This window comes from Bufo bufo, chromosome 1 (assembly GCF_905171765.1).
Source record: "Bufo bufo chromosome 1, aBufBuf1.1, whole genome shotgun sequence".
Classification (NCBI taxonomy): domain Eukaryota; kingdom Metazoa; phylum Chordata; class Amphibia; order Anura; family Bufonidae; genus Bufo; species Bufo bufo.
Genome location: NC_053389.1, coordinates 601,559,104 through 601,579,647, shown reverse-complemented (window position 1 = coordinate 601,579,647; position 20,544 = coordinate 601,559,104). Strand labels below are relative to the sequence as shown.

Here is a 20,544-nt window from a genome sequence, read left to right as displayed (position 1 = left end):
ACACTCCGATCACGTGTCAATTTTCATCCAATAACATCCTACACCTGCTCATCTAGCCGAATAACAAATTTAATCTCCCCATGTTTAGTTTATATTACGTCAAATGTTGATCAACTCCCTACTAACCAGAGCGTCAACACACAGGGATTCGGTCCACATAACTGAACTAACCAACCAAGCAGGGCTTAAGATCGAATTCAATATTCAGCCCGCTTGGTTTCAAAGTATCCATTTTGTATATCCACTCCACTTCTTTCCGATTAATATGAAATATTGGATCCCCTCCCCGCCAATTAGATTTAACGCTTTCGAATCCCATAAATTTTAAACCTGTCGGGTTTTGTTGTGATGTACTTTGAAGTGGAGCGGTACACTATGATTTTCCAAACCTTTTTTGATATTACCCAATATGTTCTTGTATTCGTGTTTTAAGTTTGCGGAGGGTCCTGCCCACATATTGGAGCCCACACGGGCACTCCAATAAATAGACTACCCCCATTTGTTCACATGATATCTCTCCTTTTACCTTATGTATCCTACCCATGCACTGCAGAAACCGCACCATTTGAACTGATTTTTTTCCACTTTCGCTGGTTTCATGGGAATGAAGCTGTGGACCAATGTGTCTCGTATATTTGACGCTCTGCAATAAAATACAGAAGGATGGTCAGGAAGAACCTGCCCTAGAACAGGGTCATTTTTCAAAGTGAACCAATTCTTATACAGGGAATTTTTTTGGGGGCCCACTAGTGTGTTAAATTGGGTTATAAATGTAAATCTAAAATCCATCGGCTCTTTTTTAACGCTCTTATTTTTATCCCACATTTCCAATTCTTTCTTTACTTTTTCTAACTGGTTTCGATCGTATCCTTTCTCCTCAAACCTGTTCTGAATTATTTGGCTCTGCTCTCTATGATCACTAAGGTCAGTACAATTCCTCCGGATTTGGATGAATTGTCCTTTTGGAATATTGTTCTTCCAAGGGGCATGATGGCAACTCTCCATGTCTATGTACCCATTCACGTCAGTGGGTTTTTCAAGCAATTACCTTCTATAAAGATTGTCAAATCTAGGAAATTAATGCTTGCAGCACTAATTTCACTAGTAAACTTAAGGTTGTAATCATTTACATTAATTTTTTCAATTAATTTTTCAAGACCCTGACGCTCCTCTTCCCACAAGACTAGGCAATCATCTATAAATCGCTTCCATAACAATAATTTCTCTCCATTGGTCTGTTGCAGGAGGGGGTCAATGGTTTCTTTCTCCCAGGACGCCATATACAAATTAGCGAAACTGGGTGCGAATTTCGCCCCTATCGCCGTTCCAGTTAATTGAAGGTAATATATATCATCAAACCAAAAATAATTTCTACCTAAACAAAAATTCAAACAATCAAGAATAAAGTTGGCTTGTGGTTGTGACATAGACATGTCCCCTCGTAGTTCTTCTTTCACTGCTTTTAAACTGCGATCTTTTGGAATCACAGTGTATATCGAACATACATCAACCAAAGCCAGCCAAATATTATCATTAACTGGCCCAAAATTCCGTACATATCCAAAACTGTCCCTGTATCTTTTAAAAATGATGGCATTCGCACTACATAGTTCTGCAGGAAGAAATCGACGTTTTGAGTACTCGTCAATGAGTCCATGTCGGACACAATCGGCCTGCCCGGGGGGTTGATCAGCTGTTTATGTATTTTGGGCAATTGATATATAACAGGCGTTTTCGGAAATTTAATCTTCAAAAATTCTAACTCTTTTATTTATAGCCCCTTCATCAAATGCTTTCTGTACTAGAATCTTCATCTCCTTTTTATACTCCGGCGTAGGATCTTTTCGTAATACTTGGTACGTGGTTTTATCAGATAGCAGTCTATACATCTCTTTTTCATAATTTGTTAGATCTAACACCACTATCTCCCCCCCCCCCTTTATCCGCTGGTTTGATCACAATTTGCGGATTCATTTCTAAATTGCTCAAAGTCCTTTTTTCTTCCTGTGTACAATTAAAATATCTTGGCTTATCCTCAATTTTATCCAGGCCTTTTAATAGGCCCCTCTTAAATGCCTCTATACAATCATTATCCTTAATGACAGGACAAAATTTACTTTTTGCTCTAAGATCTGTGTGCATAATAGAGCCAGTAGATGGAGGGATTTTTAAAACCATTTTACTATTCATCGCATATTTTGCCAAATTTTGTTTCCTAAAATAGTTATGGATGTCAAGAAACATCTCAAAATTATTGGGTTTTTTTGTTGGCGCAAATTTCAAACCTTTTCCCAAGACGCTTTTTTCTATGTCTGTTAATTGATAAGAGCTAAGCTACAATCTTAACTGGAACCGCGATGGGGGCAAAATGCGCACCCAGTTTCGCCAATTTGTATATGGTGTCCTGGGAGAAAGAAACCATTGACCCCCTCCTACAACAGACCAATAGCAAATTATTGTTAAGGAAGCGATTTATAGATGATTGCCTAGTCTTGTGGGAAGGGGAGAGTCAGGGTCTTGAAAAATTAATTGAAAAAATTAATGTAAATGATTACAACCTTAAGTTTATTAGTGAAATTAGTGCTGCAAGCATTAATTTCCTAGATTTGACAATCTTTATAGAAGGTAGTTGCTTGAAAATGAAAACTTTTTTCAAACCCACTGACGTGAATGGGTACATAGACATGGAGAGTTGCCATCATGCCCCTTGGAAGAACAATATTCCAAAAGGACAATTCATCCAAATCCGGAGGAATTGTACTGACCTTAGTGATCATAGAGAGCAGAGCCAAATAATTCAGAACAGGTTTGAGGAGAAAGGATACGATCGAAACCAGTTAGAAAAAGTAAAGAAAGAAATGGAAATGTGGGATAAAAATAAAAATAAGAGCGTTAAGCGTTACAAAAGAGCCGATGGATTTTAGATTTACATTTATAACCCAATTTAACACACTAGTGGGCCCGCTAAAAAATTCCCTGTATAAGTATTGGTTCACTTTGAAAAATGACCCTGTTCTAGGGCAGGTTCTTCCTGACCGTCCTTCTGTATTATATCGCAGAGCGTCAAATATACGAGACACATTGGTCCACAGATTCATTCCCACGAAACCAGCGAAAGTGGAAAAAATCTGTTCACATGGTGCGGTTTCTGCAGTGCATGGGTAGGATACATAAAGGTAAAAGGAGAGATATCATGTGAACAAATGGGGGTAGTCTATTTATTGGAGTGTCCGTGTGGGCTCCAATATGTGGGCAGAACCCTCCGCAAACTTAAAACACGAATACAAGAACATATTGGGTAATATCAAAAAAGGTTTGGAAAATCATAGTGTACCGCTCCACTTCAAAGTACATCACAACAAAACCCGACAGGTTTAAAATTTATGGAATTCGAAAGCGTTAAATCTAATTGGCGGGGAGGGGATCCAATATTTCATATTAATCGGAAAGAAGTGGAGTGGATATACAAAATGGATACTTTGAAACCAAGCGGGCTGAATATTGAATTCGATCTTAAGCCCTGCTTGGTTGGTTAGTTCAGTTATGTGGACCGAATCCCTGTGTGTTGACGCTCTGGTTAGTAGGGAGTTGATCAACATTTGACGTAATATAAACTAAACATGGGGAGATTAAATTTGTTATTCGGCTAGATGAGCAGGTGTAGGATGTAATTGGATGAAAATTGACACGTGATCTGAGTGTTGGACATGTGACCTCCTTATGAATGGAAAGAGGGGTTAACCTATGGATCATGTGACTGTGTATAAACATAAGAGTAATAGTAGTTGTAAAATATCATTGGAAGAAAATTATCACGTGATCGGAGGACCGGTCATGTGATTTCTTTATGAATGGGAAAGGGTGGCAACTTGTTAAGGAGAGGTGGAGAGATTGATTCCCTGTGGTCTACAATGTATGAATGAAAAAAGGGGTGTGATTTATTGTCGCATCTAAGATTATAGGTTATATCAAATTGGGTTTGATATTGTATATGCTGGACATATGGATTTATGAACTTTATGATATTGCTGGGAATTTTGTAAAAGAGTTTTACTATTCTTATAAAACATATGCTGTATCCTCAAAAAAAGGGCGGGCTTTATGCATTGCCCTTAAATACCACACCTGAAAGGGGTGGTGTTATCGCCCCTGATGAAGCTGGATGTCCCTATGGTGCACCTACCCCTGGATTTCAATTGTGTGGCTGCATTGTGAAGAGCTTGGTAACCCGAGATACCAATACTTGACGGACCTCCATTACGCTGGGCAGCGCGACCACCATTACTAAATTTCATGTTTAACCCTTAGGAAGCGGGGTCTGAAATCCCAGCGCCGTGGAGCTACGGCGCTGTGTACACCCGGTCCTGAGTTAAATCGCTTGGTGACCGGGGTACGATAACTGCTCTGCACGGCAGGCAGCCATGTTTCCTTATGGCACAGGGAGGTATTTCCGCCCCCTGCAGCCCCGATCGCTGCTATTGGCTGGATTCCGCAGACATGCGCATCGCAGCCCCAGCTGCGATACAGGGCTGCAGGGGGGCGTCATGTGGAGGTGACCCGGTGCTGAACAAGTCAGCACCTGTCTCCTCCTTGGTCAGGCAGGGGACACCAGTGTTTTGGGTCCCCAGTCAGCGCTGCTATTGGCTGGAACAACGCTCCAGCCAATGGCAGCGCTATAGCTGCACAGGAAGAGGCAGAACTTCCCTGCTTGCAGCCATTCTAGCTGGTGACTGCATGAAGAGAGGTTCTGTTTCTTTCTGTGCTGCTGTTGGCTTGCTGGGACTTGTGGTGCACCACCACTGCGATTTAACCCTTTCCTGCTGAAAGAAGAAGAAAAGAACAAAAGAAGAATCTGGAACAGCTGAACTGATTTTTTTTTTTCCATTTGCAGCTGTTCCAGATACCTAAACCACCCTCCGTCCCTGTCCCTTCCCCTTTTTTGTGCAGAAAATACTTCTCTTTTTTATTTTTTTTTTATTTTTTTTAACAACTTTTCTTCTAAATTTTATTTCGAATTTATTACAAGCCCCTTCACGTGTGAAAACACTACATACACACCCCTCACACTAAATGAAGGTTTACACATTTCACACGTTACACCCCAATAAAATAAAAAGGTTCCATTCATCCCAACGAGTGTACTCAGCTGAAGAGGCATACGCCATTCTTGCCTCCGATACGGAGTCTGCCAATGAGGGAGAAGAGGATGCCACTTTCCTCTATTTCCTCATCATCATCATCCACTGAAGAGGGACCCTCTAGAAGGCGCCCCAGGGTAGCAGAGGAGGCAGCCCCCCAGAGAGCCCACATGGACCCCACCCCCTGAGAGATATCAGCCCCAAATTCCTGATTTCGTGGGCAACTCAGGAATTCAGATAGACTGTGCGGGCTTCACTGAAACAGATTTTTTTTAAAATCTTTTTCTCTGAAGATTTTATAAATTTTATGGTAACCCATACAAATTTATACGCCCAGCAATTTATTTCCCAGTACCCTACATCGCCATATGCTAGACCCCAAGGTTGGACCCCAGTAAATGCAGCAGAGATGATGACCTTTTGGGGGCTCTTGCTGCATATGGGCCTAGTAAAAAAAAAAAAAGATTAATCAGTATTGGAGTGCAGATGTCTTGTACCACACTCCAATTTACAGTAATACCATGGTCCGTAAATCGATTCCAATCAATACTGAAGTTTTTGCATTACAACGATAATGCACAGTGCCCACCCCAGAATGACCCCGCATTTGACCCTCTGTTCAAAATTAGGCCCGTCCTTGACCAATTCAATGCAAAGTTTTCAGAAGTGTACACCCCAGAACAAAATGTCTGCATAGACGAATCCCTGTTACTTTTCAAAGGGAGGGTAAGATTCCGCCAGTACCTGCCCAGAAAGCGGGCAAGGTAATGCATAAAACTGTATAAAGTCTGTGAGAGTAGCTCTGGGTATACTCACAAGTTCCGGGTTTATGAAGGGAGGGACACCCGGAATCAACCCCCAGAATGCCCCCCGTCCTAGGAGTTAGTGGGAAGATAGTATGGGACTTACTGCACCCACTGCTGGATAAGGATTACCATCTATACGTGGATAATTACTACACGAGTCTACCACTGTTCCAAAGGGACTGTGGCGTGTGGCACAGTACGCAAAAATAAGAGAGGCCTCCCTAGATCCCTGATAGGGCAGCCAATAAGAAATGGAGACAGTCATGCTCTCCTCAATGAGGACATGTTGGTGGTTAAGTACAAGGACAAGAGGGATGTCCTTGTACTGACCACTATTCACAGTAACACCAGCTCCCCTGCTGCTGTACGTGGTACCACTACCACTGTCCTGCCATTGGCTGCTCCCCCACCCGACACCGGATGTTTTCATAGTCACGGATAACCCCTTTAACTGAATACAGATTTAATTCAACTGAAGCTGTATAAATGCATGTGCAGTAAGCTCCCTCTAGTGGTGGCTGCTACTGCCTATTGTAATAATCCTATGTACAGGTCATCAATATCTTAGTCCTTGAAAACACTTTTAAACACTAGTGCATGTACAAATCCTACAGACCCACCATCTACTTCGATAAAATAATCACTACGATAGTATTCAACAGCAACAATTTTCCCCAATGCATGAAAATACATTAAAAGTATGGAAACAGACAAGCATGGAGTACAGGTGTGTATGGTACAGGCTACAATGTCTATTTTCTGATCTTACTAAATCTTTGCCTTGCTGCCTTCAAATCATATGATCCGATCAGGTTACGGGAAACAGGAGAGAAAAAATATGACATGTCATGTGGCTGTGAATAAAAATACTGCAGAGCACAGAATGGAGGGAGTGACGGTTGTGTGCAAATAGTCTGTTCTAAATGAAGGTATGCAATGACTTTTTATGACTGGAGGATGTTTGACTGCCAAAATTGGCTTTAACTAGTTTAGAATATATTAACACTTTTATTGCAATTGTCTGCAAAAGTTATTAGTCTTTCATTTATTAAAATGAAGTTTACTATACTACAAAAATAATAATGAAATAAAACGTGCTATTTAAAGTACCCTCTTGGAAATAATGTATATTGAGGTCAGCAGAAATAAATCACATTTGGCTCTAAACGGGTGAGAAAAATTAAAGGGGTTATCCCATGATTAAAGGGGTTATCCAATTTCTGAAACAGCCCCCCCCCATGTGCCGGGCCCCTAACAGGTAATATACTTACCCCGCTCCGCTCCTCGCAACGCAGCCGCTGCTTCTCCCTGTACATGGAGGAAAACATCCGGTGTTGGAGGGGTGCAGCCAATGGCAGGTGTAGACGAGCCTCCCTAGCATAGCGGGTGACGCTAGGGAGGCTCGTCCCCATTTGCCATCGGCTGCTCCCCTCCGACACCGGATGTTTTCATCCACACACAGGGGGAAGAAGCGGTGGCCCTGCGGGGACCAGGAGCGGAGTGGGGTAAGTATATTACCTGTGAGGGGCCCGACACATGGGGGGGCTGTTTGAGAACTTGGATAACCCCTTTAATGTAAAAAATGAAAATCAGACATCATATAGTACATGGCAATCTCTTTCTAACAATGCTAGAACTAGCGCTGTACCTCACATGGATCCACGTATCTCCCCATTCAATGCTCTGCTAGATTTATATCAAGCTGACAGCTCAGGGGGTGTGTCCTTTCTGCTGCTGCTCTCTCCCTGAGCATGTGCGGCCATCTTAGTGAGCCGGACAAAGAAAAACAGCTGGTGGCCCTATACAAATATATTTTATTGAATAACTCTAATTACCAAAGTATTCAGATCTAGGTGCTGGTTTGAAAATGGTATAATAACTTGACCTTTATGATATAATGGATTGATATGTTGAAAATCAGTATGGTCGGGTTACAGCTATGACCACACCTAGCGCAAGAACAGTTGATTTGTTGGGGTGTGTATTTACAAATAATGTCCAATCAACTGAATGTACCCCCAGTGGACTCCAATCAATGTGTAGAACCATCTCAAAGATGATCAAGGGAAATGGGAGGTCCCAGAGCTAAATTTCCAAGGGGGTCTTATATGTATAAATATTTGAAGTTTGGTATAGAGTGCAGACTGATGGGAAGAAAACTTCATTTTTTAAATTTGAGCACAAAGCTGCAAAATAGCAAAGAGTGAAAACAGCGAAAGGGACTAAAGACTTTCTGATTGCACTGTAATGTAATTGTCATAACTGCTCTTTCTAGCAATGGAAGCCCACTTAGAACACTAACAATAATACTCCTACTAATAATACTGTATTTGTGAAACTGCTGCTTGTGTAATGTTTTTGGGTCAGTTCACACAAAGTTTTTTGGTGCTGATTTTGGAACATTTCTGCCTCAAAATCAGCTCCAAATCTGCTCCAAAAACGCCTCAAAACAGCTTCACATTCATTACAATGAGAAACAGCACTTGCTTCTTTTTTACGCATGTCCTGTCTCGGGGCAGAAATCAGTGCTGAGTTTCCTGTTCAAAGTAACGGGAAGCAGAAAAATAAAAACACCATTTGAGATGTGCACATACGTGCATTTTTCGCAAATAAACGCAATAAAAAGCGCTTGTAGGAAAAGTACTATAGAATTTCATGTAAAAAATCTGCCTGAAAAATGCATCAAAATTATGCGCGCATAATTGAGGCGTAAAAATATGCTTGGATTACAAGCTGATTTTTTACACATGTATTTAGAAAATTAGCCGTGAGAACTGACACTTATACTGTCTCTCTTCCGGCACATTTGATTAGTGACATGCATTAAAGAAGTTTTTCCGGATTACTATAGTTTTTGACAGATATGCTCATTTAGTTGCTTACATTTTCACAATGCTTTTTTTTTTTTTTTTTTTTTTTACAATGTGGTCACTCCTGACCCATTTTCATCATGAAAACTAATCACTCTGCTTTGTTTCCATCTGTATGTAGCACCTAGGCCCCTTTCAAACGGGCGAGATTTCCGCGCAGGTGCAATGCGTTCACCTCACGCATTGCACCCGCACTGAATCCGGACCCATGAATTTCTATGGGGCTGTGCAGATGAGCAGCGATTTTCACGCATCACTTGTGCGTTGCGTGAAAATCGCAGCATGTTCTATATTCTGCGTTTTTCACGCAACGGAGGCCCCATAGAAGTGAATGGGGCTGCGTGAAAATCGGAAGCATCCGCAAGCAAGTGCGGATGCGGTGCGATTTTCACGCACGGTTGCTAGGAGGCGATCGGGATGGGGACCCGATCATTATTATTTTCCCTTATAACATGGTTATAAGGGAAAAAAATTGCATTCTTAATACTCGAGGGGTTAAAAGAAAAATAAATTATAATTTAACTCACCTTAATCCACTTGTTCGCGCAGCCCGGCATCTCTTCTGTCTTCTTCTTTGCTGTGCAGGAAAAGGACCTGTGGTGACGTCACTACGCTCATCACATGGCCCGTCACATGATCCATCACCATGGTAAAAGATCATGTGATGGACCATGTGATGAGCGCAGTGACGTCATCAAAGGTCCTTTTTTTGTGCACAGCAAAGATGAAGACAGAAGAGAAGCCGGGCTGCGCGAACAAGTGGATTAAGGCGAGTTAAAAAAAATAATTTTAACCCCTCCAGCCCTATTGTACTATGCATTCTGTATTAAGAATGCTATTATTTTCCCTTATAACCATGTTATAAGGGAAAATAATAAAATCTACACAACACCTAACCCAAACCCGAACTTCTGTGAAGAAGTCCGGATTCAGGTTTGGGTACCAAACATGCCGATTTTTCCCACGCACCACATCTTATCCGGGCCAAAAACATGACGCCCGTGTGAAAGAGGCCTTACTGTTGGCGCATCCAACCAAACTCATGATGCATTTCTCCATTCTCTGCCACAGCTCCAGCACCACCCTTAACCCCTTAAGGACGCAGGGCGTATCGGTACGCCCTATTTCCCGAGTCCTTAAGGACTCAGGGCGTACCGGTACGTCCTAGCTTGAACTCAGTATTCCGGCGCCCGAGGGGTTAAACGGCGCCCTGTGACAACGCCAGGGGGGGTCATGTGACCCCCCCGTGTCGGCGATCGCAGCAAACCGCAGGTCAATTCAGACCTGCGGTTTGCTGCGCTTTTTGCAGTTTCTGATGCCCGCGGTCCCTGACCGCGGGGATCAGAAACTTTTGAGTGCCTATAATCAATATTTTTCACCCCCCCCTGCACCCCTGCACGATTTTATGCCGGCGGGTGGTGCGGGGGGGGTGTCGCATGCGGGCGGTGCGGGAGGCGGGCGGTGCGGCAGGCGGGATCGCGATCCCCCGCCCGCCTCCCCATGAATGATCGTTGGTGTCTAGTGGGGATACCAGGGTGCCAGCACATTGCTGGCACCCTGGTATAAACGGCTGACATCTGTGAAGATGTCAGCCGTTTAACCCTTTCCATACCGCGGTCCGTACGGACCGCTGTATGGAAAAAGTTAACTGTCGTCGGTCAGGGAGCTCCCTCCCTCTCCATCGGGGGGCTGCTGTGCCTTTGCAGCCCCCCGATGGAGAGGGAGAGAGCCCCCAGAGAGCCCCCCTCAGCCCCGTGCTTACCCTTCCCCGTCTGCGAAGTTCTGAGCAGACGGGGAAGGTTCCCATGGCAACAGGACGCCTGCTCAGGCGTCCTGCTGTCCATGGTGCTGAACAGATCTATGCTGAAAGCATAGATCTGTTCAGTGTAAGTAAAATACAGTATAGAACAATATATATTGTACTGTACTGTATTATACAGACATCAGACCCACTGGATCTTCCAGAACCAAGTGGGTCTGGGTCAAAAAAAAAGTGAAAAAAAGTGAAAAAAGTTAAGATAAAAAAAAAAACATTCATCACTGAATAAAAAAAAAAAAAAAAAAAATACACTACACATATTAGGTATCGCCGCGTCCGTAACGACCTGATCTATAAAACGGTCATGTTACTTTCCCCGCACGGTGAACACCATAAAAATAAAAAAATAAAAACTATGAGAAAATTGAAATTTTGCCCACCTTACTTCCCAAAAAAGGTAATAAAAGTGATCAAAAAAGTCACATGTACGCCAAAATAGTACCAATCAAACCGTCATCTCATCCCGCAAAAATCATACCTTACCCAAGATAATCGCCCAAAAACTGAAAAAACTATGGCTCTCAGACTAAAGAAACACTAAAACATGATTTTTTTTGTTTCAAAAATGAAATCATTGTGTAAAACTTACATAAATAAAAATAAAGTATACATATTAGGTATCGCCGCGTCCGTATCGACCGGCTCTATAAGAATATCACATGATCTAACCCCTTAGGTGACCACCGTAAAAAATAAAAAATAAAAACGGTGTAAAAAAAGCCATTTTTTGTCATCTTACGTCACAAAAAGTGTAATAACAAGCGATCAAAAAGTCATATGCACCCCAAAATAGTGCCAATTAAACCGTCATCTCATCCCGCAAAAAATGAGACCCTACTCAAGATAATCGCCCAAAAACTGAAAAAACTATGGCTCTTAGACTATGGAGACACTAAAACTTTTTTTGGTTTTAAAAATGAAGTTATTGTATAAAACTTACATAAATAAAAAAAAGGTATACATATTAGGTATCACCGCGTCCGTGACAACCTGCTCTATAAAATTACCACATGATCTAACCTGTCAGATGAATGTTGTAAATAACAGAAAAAAAAAAAACGTGCCAAAAAAGCTATTTCTTGTTACCTTGCCGCACAAAAAGTGTAATATAGAGCAACCAAAAATCATATGTACCCTAAACTAGTACCAACAAAGCTGCCACCTTATTCCGTACTTTCTAAAATGGGGTCACTTTTTTGGAGTTTCTACTCTAGGGGTGCATCAGGGGGGCTTCAAATGGGACATGGTGTCAAAAAAACCAGTCCAGCAAAACCTGCCTTCCAAAAACCGTATGGCATTCCTTTCCTTCTGCGCCCTGCCGTGTGCCCGTACAGCGGTTTACGACCACATATGGGGTGTTTCTGTAAACTACAGAATAAGGGCCATAAATAATGAGTTTTGTTTGGCTGTTAACCCTTGCTTTGTTACTGGAAAAAAAATATTAAAATGGAAAATCTGCCAAAAAAGTGAAATTTTGAAATTGTATCTCTATTTTCCATTAAATCTTGTGCAACACCTAAAGGGTTAACAAAGTTTGTAAAATCAGTTTTGAATACCTTGAGGGGTGTAGTTTCTTAGATGGGGTCACTTTTATGGAGTTTCTACTCTAGGGGTGCATCAGGGGGGCTTCAAATGGGACATGGTGTCAAAAAAACAGTCCAGCAAAATCTGGCTTCCAAAAACCATACGGCGCACCTTTCACTCTACGCCCCGCTGTGTGGCCGTACAGTAGTTTACGGCCACATATGGGGTGTTTCTGTAAACGGCAGAGTCAGGGCAATAAAGATACAGTCTTGTTTGGCTGTTAACCCTTGCTTTGTTAGTGGAAAAAATGGGTTAAAATGGAAAATTAGGCAAAAAAATGAAATTCTCAAATTTCATCCCCATTTGCCAATAACTCTTGTGCAACACCTAAAGGGTTAACAAAGTTTGTAAAATCAGTTTTGAATACCTTGAGGGGTGTAGTTTCTTAGATGGGGTCACTTTTATGGAGTTTCTACTCTAGGGGTGCATCAGGGGGCTTCAAATGGGACATGGTGTCAAAAAAACAGTCCAGCAAAATCAGCCCTCCAAAAACCAAACGGCGCACCTTTCACTCTACGCCCTACTGTGTGCCCGTACAGTAGTTTACGGCCACATATGGGGTGTTTCTGTAAACGGCAGAGTCAGGGCAATAAAGATACAGTCTTGTTTAGCTGTTAACCCTTGCTTTGTTAGTGGAAAAAATGGGTTAAAATGGAAAATTAGGCAAAAAAATGAAATTCTCAAATTTCATCCCCATTTGCCAATAACTCTTGTGCAATACCTAAAGGGTTAACAAAGCTTGTAAAATCAGTTTTGAATACCTTGAGGGGTGTAGTTTATAGAATGGGGTCATTTTTGGGCGGTTTCTATTATGTAAGCCTCGCAAAGTGACTTCAGACCTGTAGTGGTCCCTAAAAATTTGTTTTTTGTAAATTTCTGAAAAATTTCAAGATTTGCTTCTAAACTTCTAAGCCTTATAACATCCCCAAAAAATAAAATATCAATCCCAAAATGCTACAAACATGAAGTAGACATATGGGGAATGTAAAGTCATCAAAATTTTTGGGGGTATTACTATGTATTACAGAAGTAGAGAAACTGAAACTTTGAAATTTGCAAATTTTTCAAAATTTTTGGTAAATATGGTATTTTTTTATGCAAAAAAATTAACTTTTTTGACCCAATTTTAGCAGTGTCATGAAGTACAATATGTGACGAAAAAACAATCTCAGAACGGCCTGGATAAGTCAAAGCGTTTTAAAGTTATCAGCATTTAAAGTGACACTGGTCAGATTTGCAAAAAATGGCCAAGTCCTTAAGGTGAAATAGGGCTGAGTCCTTAAGGGGTTAACCGCCTCCGGACTGCCTAACGCAGGATCGCGTTCCGGAGGCGGCAGCTGCAGGCAGAGTCACGCATATACGCGTCATCTGGCGAGATTTCGCTCAAAGCCAGACCGCATTGCGTTTAGCAGGTTGGTTCAGCCCCCTCACATTCAAGGCAATTATTCTAAGGGTACCCATTTATGTTTTTAAACCATAGCAGTACAGGTCCGTAGGCAGCCTCACCCCGGTCATACACATAGAACCACTGGTGTCTAGTCAATAAGGTCTCACAGAACCTCCCCCCCCCCCCCCTTCCCAACCCATACAGAACAAATAAAGACATTTCACATACACGTGAAACCCTGGGGAAAATAATTTCCTGGACTTGGGGAATACAAACAAATATGCAATAGCAAACAAGGGGAACGTTAAATAAAAACTAGCAAGCGGCATACATTCCCGGCTATGCTAGCATATATCAGATCTCCCCCTTATAGTATAACACTCCTAACTGATGAAAAGGACATAGTGCAAACATTAAAGGGGTTGTCCGGGTTCAGAGCTGAACCTAGACATCCCTCCATTTTCCCCCCGACAGCCCCCCTGACATGAGCATCGGAGCAGTACATGCTCCGATGCTCTCCTTTGCCCTGCGCTAAATTGCGCAGGGCAAAGGCATTTTTAGGAGTTCCGGTGACGTACCAGGGCTCTCCATGGGGCTGACAGGAACCCTGGTGACGTCACCGGCACTGATGGGCGGGATTTAGCTCTGCCCTAGCCAGTAAAACGGCTAGGGCAGAGCTAAAGCCCGCCCATCAGAGCCGGTGACGTCACCGAACACACTGCCGGGCGGAAGTTACCGCCCGGCAATGTGTTATTGAAAACAAAAAAGCCCGTGCGATTTAGCGCAGGGCACGGGAGCACATCGGAGCATGAGATGCTCCGATGCTAGGCTCAGGGGGGCTGTCTGGGTGAAAATAAGGGTATGTCCGGGTTCAGCTCTGAACCCGGACAACCCCTTTAATAAAGGCCGTCTCCAGTACTGGGCAAATCATTGACTCAAGCACTCAGTCTGCCCCCCACACCATTATGTGCAGGCATCTAACCAACAACATGACCCCACATTCAGCAACTGTCCATATAGACAAAAGGTAGAAGGCATAATAACTTGTGTCAATCAGCAGATTAAGTGCCCTCCCTTAAATCCTTTTCAGTGGAGCCCAAACACTGACATGCCGCACCCGGATCCTCAAATAAGTGCGTTTAATCTTTCGCCACGACTCGCAGGATATAGCATAAAATACGGAAGCTGTAATAGTCGCAGTCTGCGTTTAGCATCAATAAAACGTGCACGCTTCTTTTGGACGTCAGGTGAGAAGTCAGGAAACAAAGAGATCCGGTTCCCATCAATAGACAATTCAGTGCAGTCTCTTGCACCTCTCAAAAAGGCATCCCGGTCACGAAAATGGAGGACTCTAAGCAATAAAGGGAGCGGTGGTGCACCTGGAAGTGGGGGGCGAAACGGCACCCTGTGTGCTCGTTCCACAGCAAACAGAGGAGACAGCTTTTCCTTTCCTATTTTTTCTGTTAGCCACTTTTCCACAAATGTAACAGCATCTGTTCCTTCGGTACGTTCTGGCACACCAATCATGCACACATTATTTTGCCGCAGCCTGTTTTCCAGGTCGTCAGTTTTGGAGATAAGCATGGTGACATTGTGAATCACCCGCTGCATGTCCCTTTTAACTGGTGGCATTTGGTCTTCCAAATCACTTAAGCGGCCCTCCATTTCACTCATATGCTCTTTGACTTGCCTCATGTCTTGCCTTAGTAGCCCTATATCCTCTTTCAGGCCACCCACATTGGTAGTAAGCGCAGTGATTGCATTATTGCATTGTAGCACTGCTGAAAAGGCATCCTTGATAGTAGGCTCAAGCACTGAGGCGGCCATCCTGCCATTAAGATCACTGACCTCAGAGTCCTCTGAAATGTTGTCATCTTGCGATGGAGGCACTGAAGGATTCCTCTTAACAGCGGCAGCGTATGCGTTCAGGGCTGATGCAGGATGAACAGATTCAGTGGTGTGAGCAAACTTTTCCAGTCGTGCTGCCACATCCAGCATCTTCACTGACTGTCCAGCGCCATCTTGCCTTGCTGGGGTGGCTCTTTCACCGTCCTTTCCCTCCTTCTCTTTGGCCATTTGACGGCGCATGGCGGAGCGGTACGGTAGCAGGACCCCTGGGGAAGCACTTTGTTGTATCGGTGAGCCGTTACAGTCCCAGATGGACGGGGAGAAGAATGGATTACAGGATGTTCAGCCGGGAGCTCAGTTCTGCACGTCCTCTCACATCCCCAGTCAGGCCACGCCCCCCTAGAAAATCGCATTTATTAATATGGTAATTACCTGAGTAAGAAGCCCAAGGGGCTGTCCCTTCGGCCGTTGGACCCATAAGCTCACGCATGCGCCGTGGATATACATATCAGCGTCTGGAATCGGCCTCACAGGATGCACTGCACATGCGCCAGCCGACAATGAGGAGTGAATAAATTAGCAGTGGGGCGGTGCTGGGCTCCAGGAGAAGGGACGCGTCTGGGCTCCAACGGCTGGAGGGACAGCCCTTTGGGCTCCTTACTCAGGTAATTACCATATTAATAAAAGCAATTTTCTAGACAAAGGACAACACTTAGGGTAGTAATACTAGTATATTTTAATACAAAACGAGCAGACTGATGTGATGATGTTAAAAGCTGTCACTAAAATCCAGGTGACCGAATCCCTTTAATACTGCGGTATAGTGAGTAACGGTAAATCACCCAACCCTAAACTAAAATACTTTTTTTTTTTTTTAAAGAGAATCTGTCACCAAACTAACTATTTGCATAGGCAGATAGCTGTGGTACACCAGGATAAAACACTGGTTTTCTCTTCTTGATACGTGGCTCTGTTCCAGTTGACAGGGCCAGATAGTGGAAAAACAGCCAGGGGAAGGCTGGCCACAGAAGGGAATGGAGCTTGTGTGAAACAAGAGCAATGGTGACACCCTCATTGCACCAAAGGCCTAATTTGCATATTAAGAAAAAGTGCCAAAACTTGGGAACAGAGCCACAGATCAAAAAAGAAAACCAGTGTTTTATCCTGGTGAACTATGTCTATGCAAACAGTCAGGGATTAGGGTTGTTGCGGGTATCGAAATATCGATACCCAATCAATACTTTTGTCCCGGTATCGATACGATACGATCCTCGATACGATACCGGGATTTGACATTTATCGATACTAGGCTGCCCTACTGCGCAGTCTAGCATTACAGAACATGAGCACATACATGCTATGCTGTCAGCGCGCTCATGTTCCCTCAGCAGCACAGGGGAGGAGTCGTCACTCTCTCTCCCTCCCCCCTGTGCCGCCGCCAATAAAAAGAGAGGGGGCGGAGGAGGGGCGGGCGCACGGCGCCACCAATGATAGTAATGGACCTTTCATTGGTCCAAACATTGCAAACTATCAGGATATGTAGAGTGGCGACCAGGGATCTCACTGAACTTACTATTATTCCTGGGTGCCACTCTGTTCGCCCGCTGTGCCCCCGGTATATTCTCCCGCTCTGTATGCTAATTGCTAGCATCGGAGAAATGGGGAGGAGACTGCCCTTTTTCTCAATGGGCGTTCCTTCTCCCTGGCTGTAGCGCTGTCCAATCAAAGCGCAGAGCGTCACAGCCAGGGAGAACTTGGTGATTTTATTTTTTTACTCCCTGTCTGTGACGCTCTGCGCTTTGATTGCACAGCGCTACAGCCAAGGAGAAGGAACACCCATTGAGAAAAAGGGCCGTCTCCTCCCCATTACTCCGATGCTATCAATTAGCATACAGAGCGGGAAAATATACCGGGGCCACAGCGGGCGAGCGGAGCAGCACCTAGGAAAAATAGTAAGTTCAGTGAGATCCCTGGGCGCCGCTCTACATATCCTGATAGGTAGTTTACAATGTTTGGACCAATGAAAGGTTCTCTACTATCATTGGTGGCGCAGAGCGCCTGCCCCCCCCCCATATCAAAATCATTGGTGGCAGTGGCCACAGGGTCCCCTCCCCTTTTCATTGATGGCAGTGGCAGTTCTGATCGGAGCCCCAGCAGTGTAATCCTAGGGCTCCTATCGGTTACCATGGCAGCCAGGACGCTACTGAAGCCCTGGCTGCCATGTAACTTCCCTGCTGCTGTGTGCACAGAACACAGGGCAGGAGGGAGAGTGTAATATCCTATTCACTCTAATAGAGTAAAAAGATCCCAGGTTCAAGCCCCTAAGGGGGGAAATAGTTATTAACCACTTAAGGACCACAGGTTTATACCCCCCTAAAGACCAGGCCCTTTTTTACAAATCGGCACTACACTACTTTCACCGTTTATTGCTCGGTCATGCAACTTACCACCCAAATGAATTTTACCTCCTTTTCTTCTCACTAATAGAGCTTTCATTTGGTGGTATTTCATTGCTGCTGTCATTTTTACTTTTTTTGTTATTAATCGAAATTTAACGATTTTTTTGCAAAAAAATGACATTTTTCACTTTCAGTTGTAAAATTTTGCAAAAAAAAACGAGATCCATATAGAAATTTTGCTCTAAATTTATAGTTCTACATGTCTTTGATAAAAAAAAAATGTTTGGGTAAAAAAAAAATGGTTTGGGTAAAAGTTATAGCGTTTACAAACTATGGTACAAAAATGTGAATTTCCGCTTTTTGAAGCAGCTCTGACTTTCTGAGCACCTGTCATGTTTCCTGAGGTTCTACAATGGCCAGACAGTACAAACACCCCACAAATGACCCCATTTCGGAAAGTACACACCCTAAGGTATTCGCTGATGGGCATAGTGAGTTCATAGAACTTTTTATTTTTTGTCACAAGTTAGCGGAAAATGATGATTTTTATTTTTTATTTTATTTTTCTTACAAAGTCTCATATTCCACTAACTTGTGACAAAAAATAAAAACTTCTATGAACTCACTATGCCCATCACGAAATACCTTGGGGTCTCTTCTTTCCAAAATGGGGTCACTTGTGGGGTAGTTATACTGCCCTGGCATTCTAGGGGCCCAAATGTGTGGTAAGGAGTTTGAAATCAAATTCTGTAACAAATGACCTGTGAAATCCGAAAGGTGCTCTTTGGAATATGGGCCCCTTTGCCCACCTAGGCTGCAAAAAAGTGTCACACATCTGGTATCTCTGTATTCAGGAGAAGTTGAGGAATGTGTTTTGGGGTGTCTTTTTACATATACCGATGCTGGGTGGGATAAATATCTTGGTCAAATGCCAACTTTGTATAAAAAAATGGGAAAAGTTGTCTTTTGCCAAGATATTTCTCTCACCCAGCATGGGTATATGTAAAATGACACCCCAAAACACATTCCCCACCTTCTCCTGAGTACGGCAATACCAGATGTGTGACACTTTTTTGCAGCCTAGGTGGGCAAAGGGGCCCATATTCCAAAGAGCACCTTTCGGATTTCACAGGTCATTTGTTACAGAATTTGATTTCAAACTCCTTACCACACATTCGGGCCCCTAGAATGCCAGGGCAGTATAACTACCCCACAAGTGACCCCATTTTGGAAAGAAGACACCCCAAGGTATTCCATGAGGGGCATGGCAAGTTCCTAGAATTTTTTATTTTTTGTCACAAGTTAGTGGAAAATGATGATTTTTTTTTTTTTTTTTTTTTTTCATACAAAGTCTCATATTCCACTAACTTGTGACAAAAAATAAAAACTTCCATGAACTCACTATGCCCATCAGCGAATACCTTGGGGTCTCTTCTTTCCAAAATGGGGTCACTTGTGGGGTAGTTATACTGCCCTGGCATTCTAGGGGCCCAAATGTGTGGTAAGGAGTTTGAAATCAAATTCTGCAAAAAATGACCAGTGAAATCCGAAAGGTGCTCTTTGGAATATGGGCCCCTTTGCCCACCTAGGCTGCAAAAAAGTGTCACACATATGGTATCTCTGTATTCAGGAGAAGTTGAGGAATGTGTTTTGGGGTGTCTTTTTACATATACCCATGCTGGGTGAGATAAATATCTTGGTCAAATGCCAACTTTGTATAAAAAAAATGGGAAAAGTTGTCTTTTGCCAAGATATTTCTCTCACCCAGCATGGGTATATGTAAAATGACACCCCAAAACACATTTCCCACCTTCTCCTGAGTACGGGGATACCAGATGTGTGACACGTTTTTGCAGCCTAGGTGGGCAAAGGGGCCCATATTCCAAAGAGCACCTTTCGGATTTCACAGGTCATTTTTTACAGAATTTGATTTCAAACTCCTTACCACACATTTGGGCCCCTAGAATGCCAGGGCAGTATAACTACCCCACAAGTGACCCCATTTTGGAAAGAAGAGACCCCAAGGTATTCGCTGATGGGCATAGTGAGTTCATGGAAGTTTTTATTTTTTGTCACAAGTTAGTGGAATATGAGACTTTGTATGAAAAAAAAAAAAAAAAAAAATTTTCCACTAACTTGTGACAAAAAATAAAAAATTCTAGGAACTCGCCATGCCCCTCACGGAATACCTTGGGGTGTCTTCTTTCCAAAATGGGGTCACTTGTTGGGTAGTTATACTGCCCTGGCATTTTCCAGGGGCCCTAATGTGTGGTAAGTAGGTAAATGACCTGTGAAATCCTAAAGGTGCTCTTTGGAATGTGGGCCCCTTTGCCCACCTAGGCTGCAAAAAAGTGTCACACATCTGGTATCGCCGTATTCAGGAGAAGTTGGGGAATGTGTTTTGGGGTGTCATTTTACATATACCCATGCTGGGTGAGAGAAATATCTTGGCAAAAGACAACTTTTCCCATTTTTTTATACAAAGTTGGCATTTGACCAAGATATTTCTCTCACCCAGCATGGGTATATGTAAAATGACACCCCAAAACACATTCCCCAACTTCTCCTGAGTACGGCGATACCAGATGTGTGACACTTTTTTGCAGCCTAGATGCGCAAAGGTGCCCAAATTCCTTTTAGGAGGGCATTTTTAGACATTTGGATACCAGACTTCTTCTCACGCTTTGGGGCCC

At 43.2% G+C, this 20,544-nt stretch overlaps 2 protein-coding genes across 6 annotated transcripts in view; one reads left to right on the top strand and one right to left on the bottom strand.

Annotated features, from left to right (window-relative positions):
- Positions 1-20,544, bottom strand: part of PPP6R2 (protein phosphatase 6 regulatory subunit 2) — a 205,691-nt gene that overhangs the window by 176,728 nt on the left and 8,419 nt on the right. The gene's annotated exons all lie outside the window — the stretch shown is intronic.
- DENND6B (DENN domain containing 6B) overlaps positions 6,845-20,544 on the top strand; it is a 126,939-nt gene continuing 113,239 nt past the window's right edge. Inside the window, exon 1 of the mRNA XM_040413546.1 lies at positions 6,845-6,873. Coding sequence (XP_040269480.1) covers positions 6,868-6,873 — 6 coding nt within the window. The 5' untranslated portion in view covers positions 6,845-6,867. The remainder of the gene's footprint in view (positions 6,874-20,544) is intronic.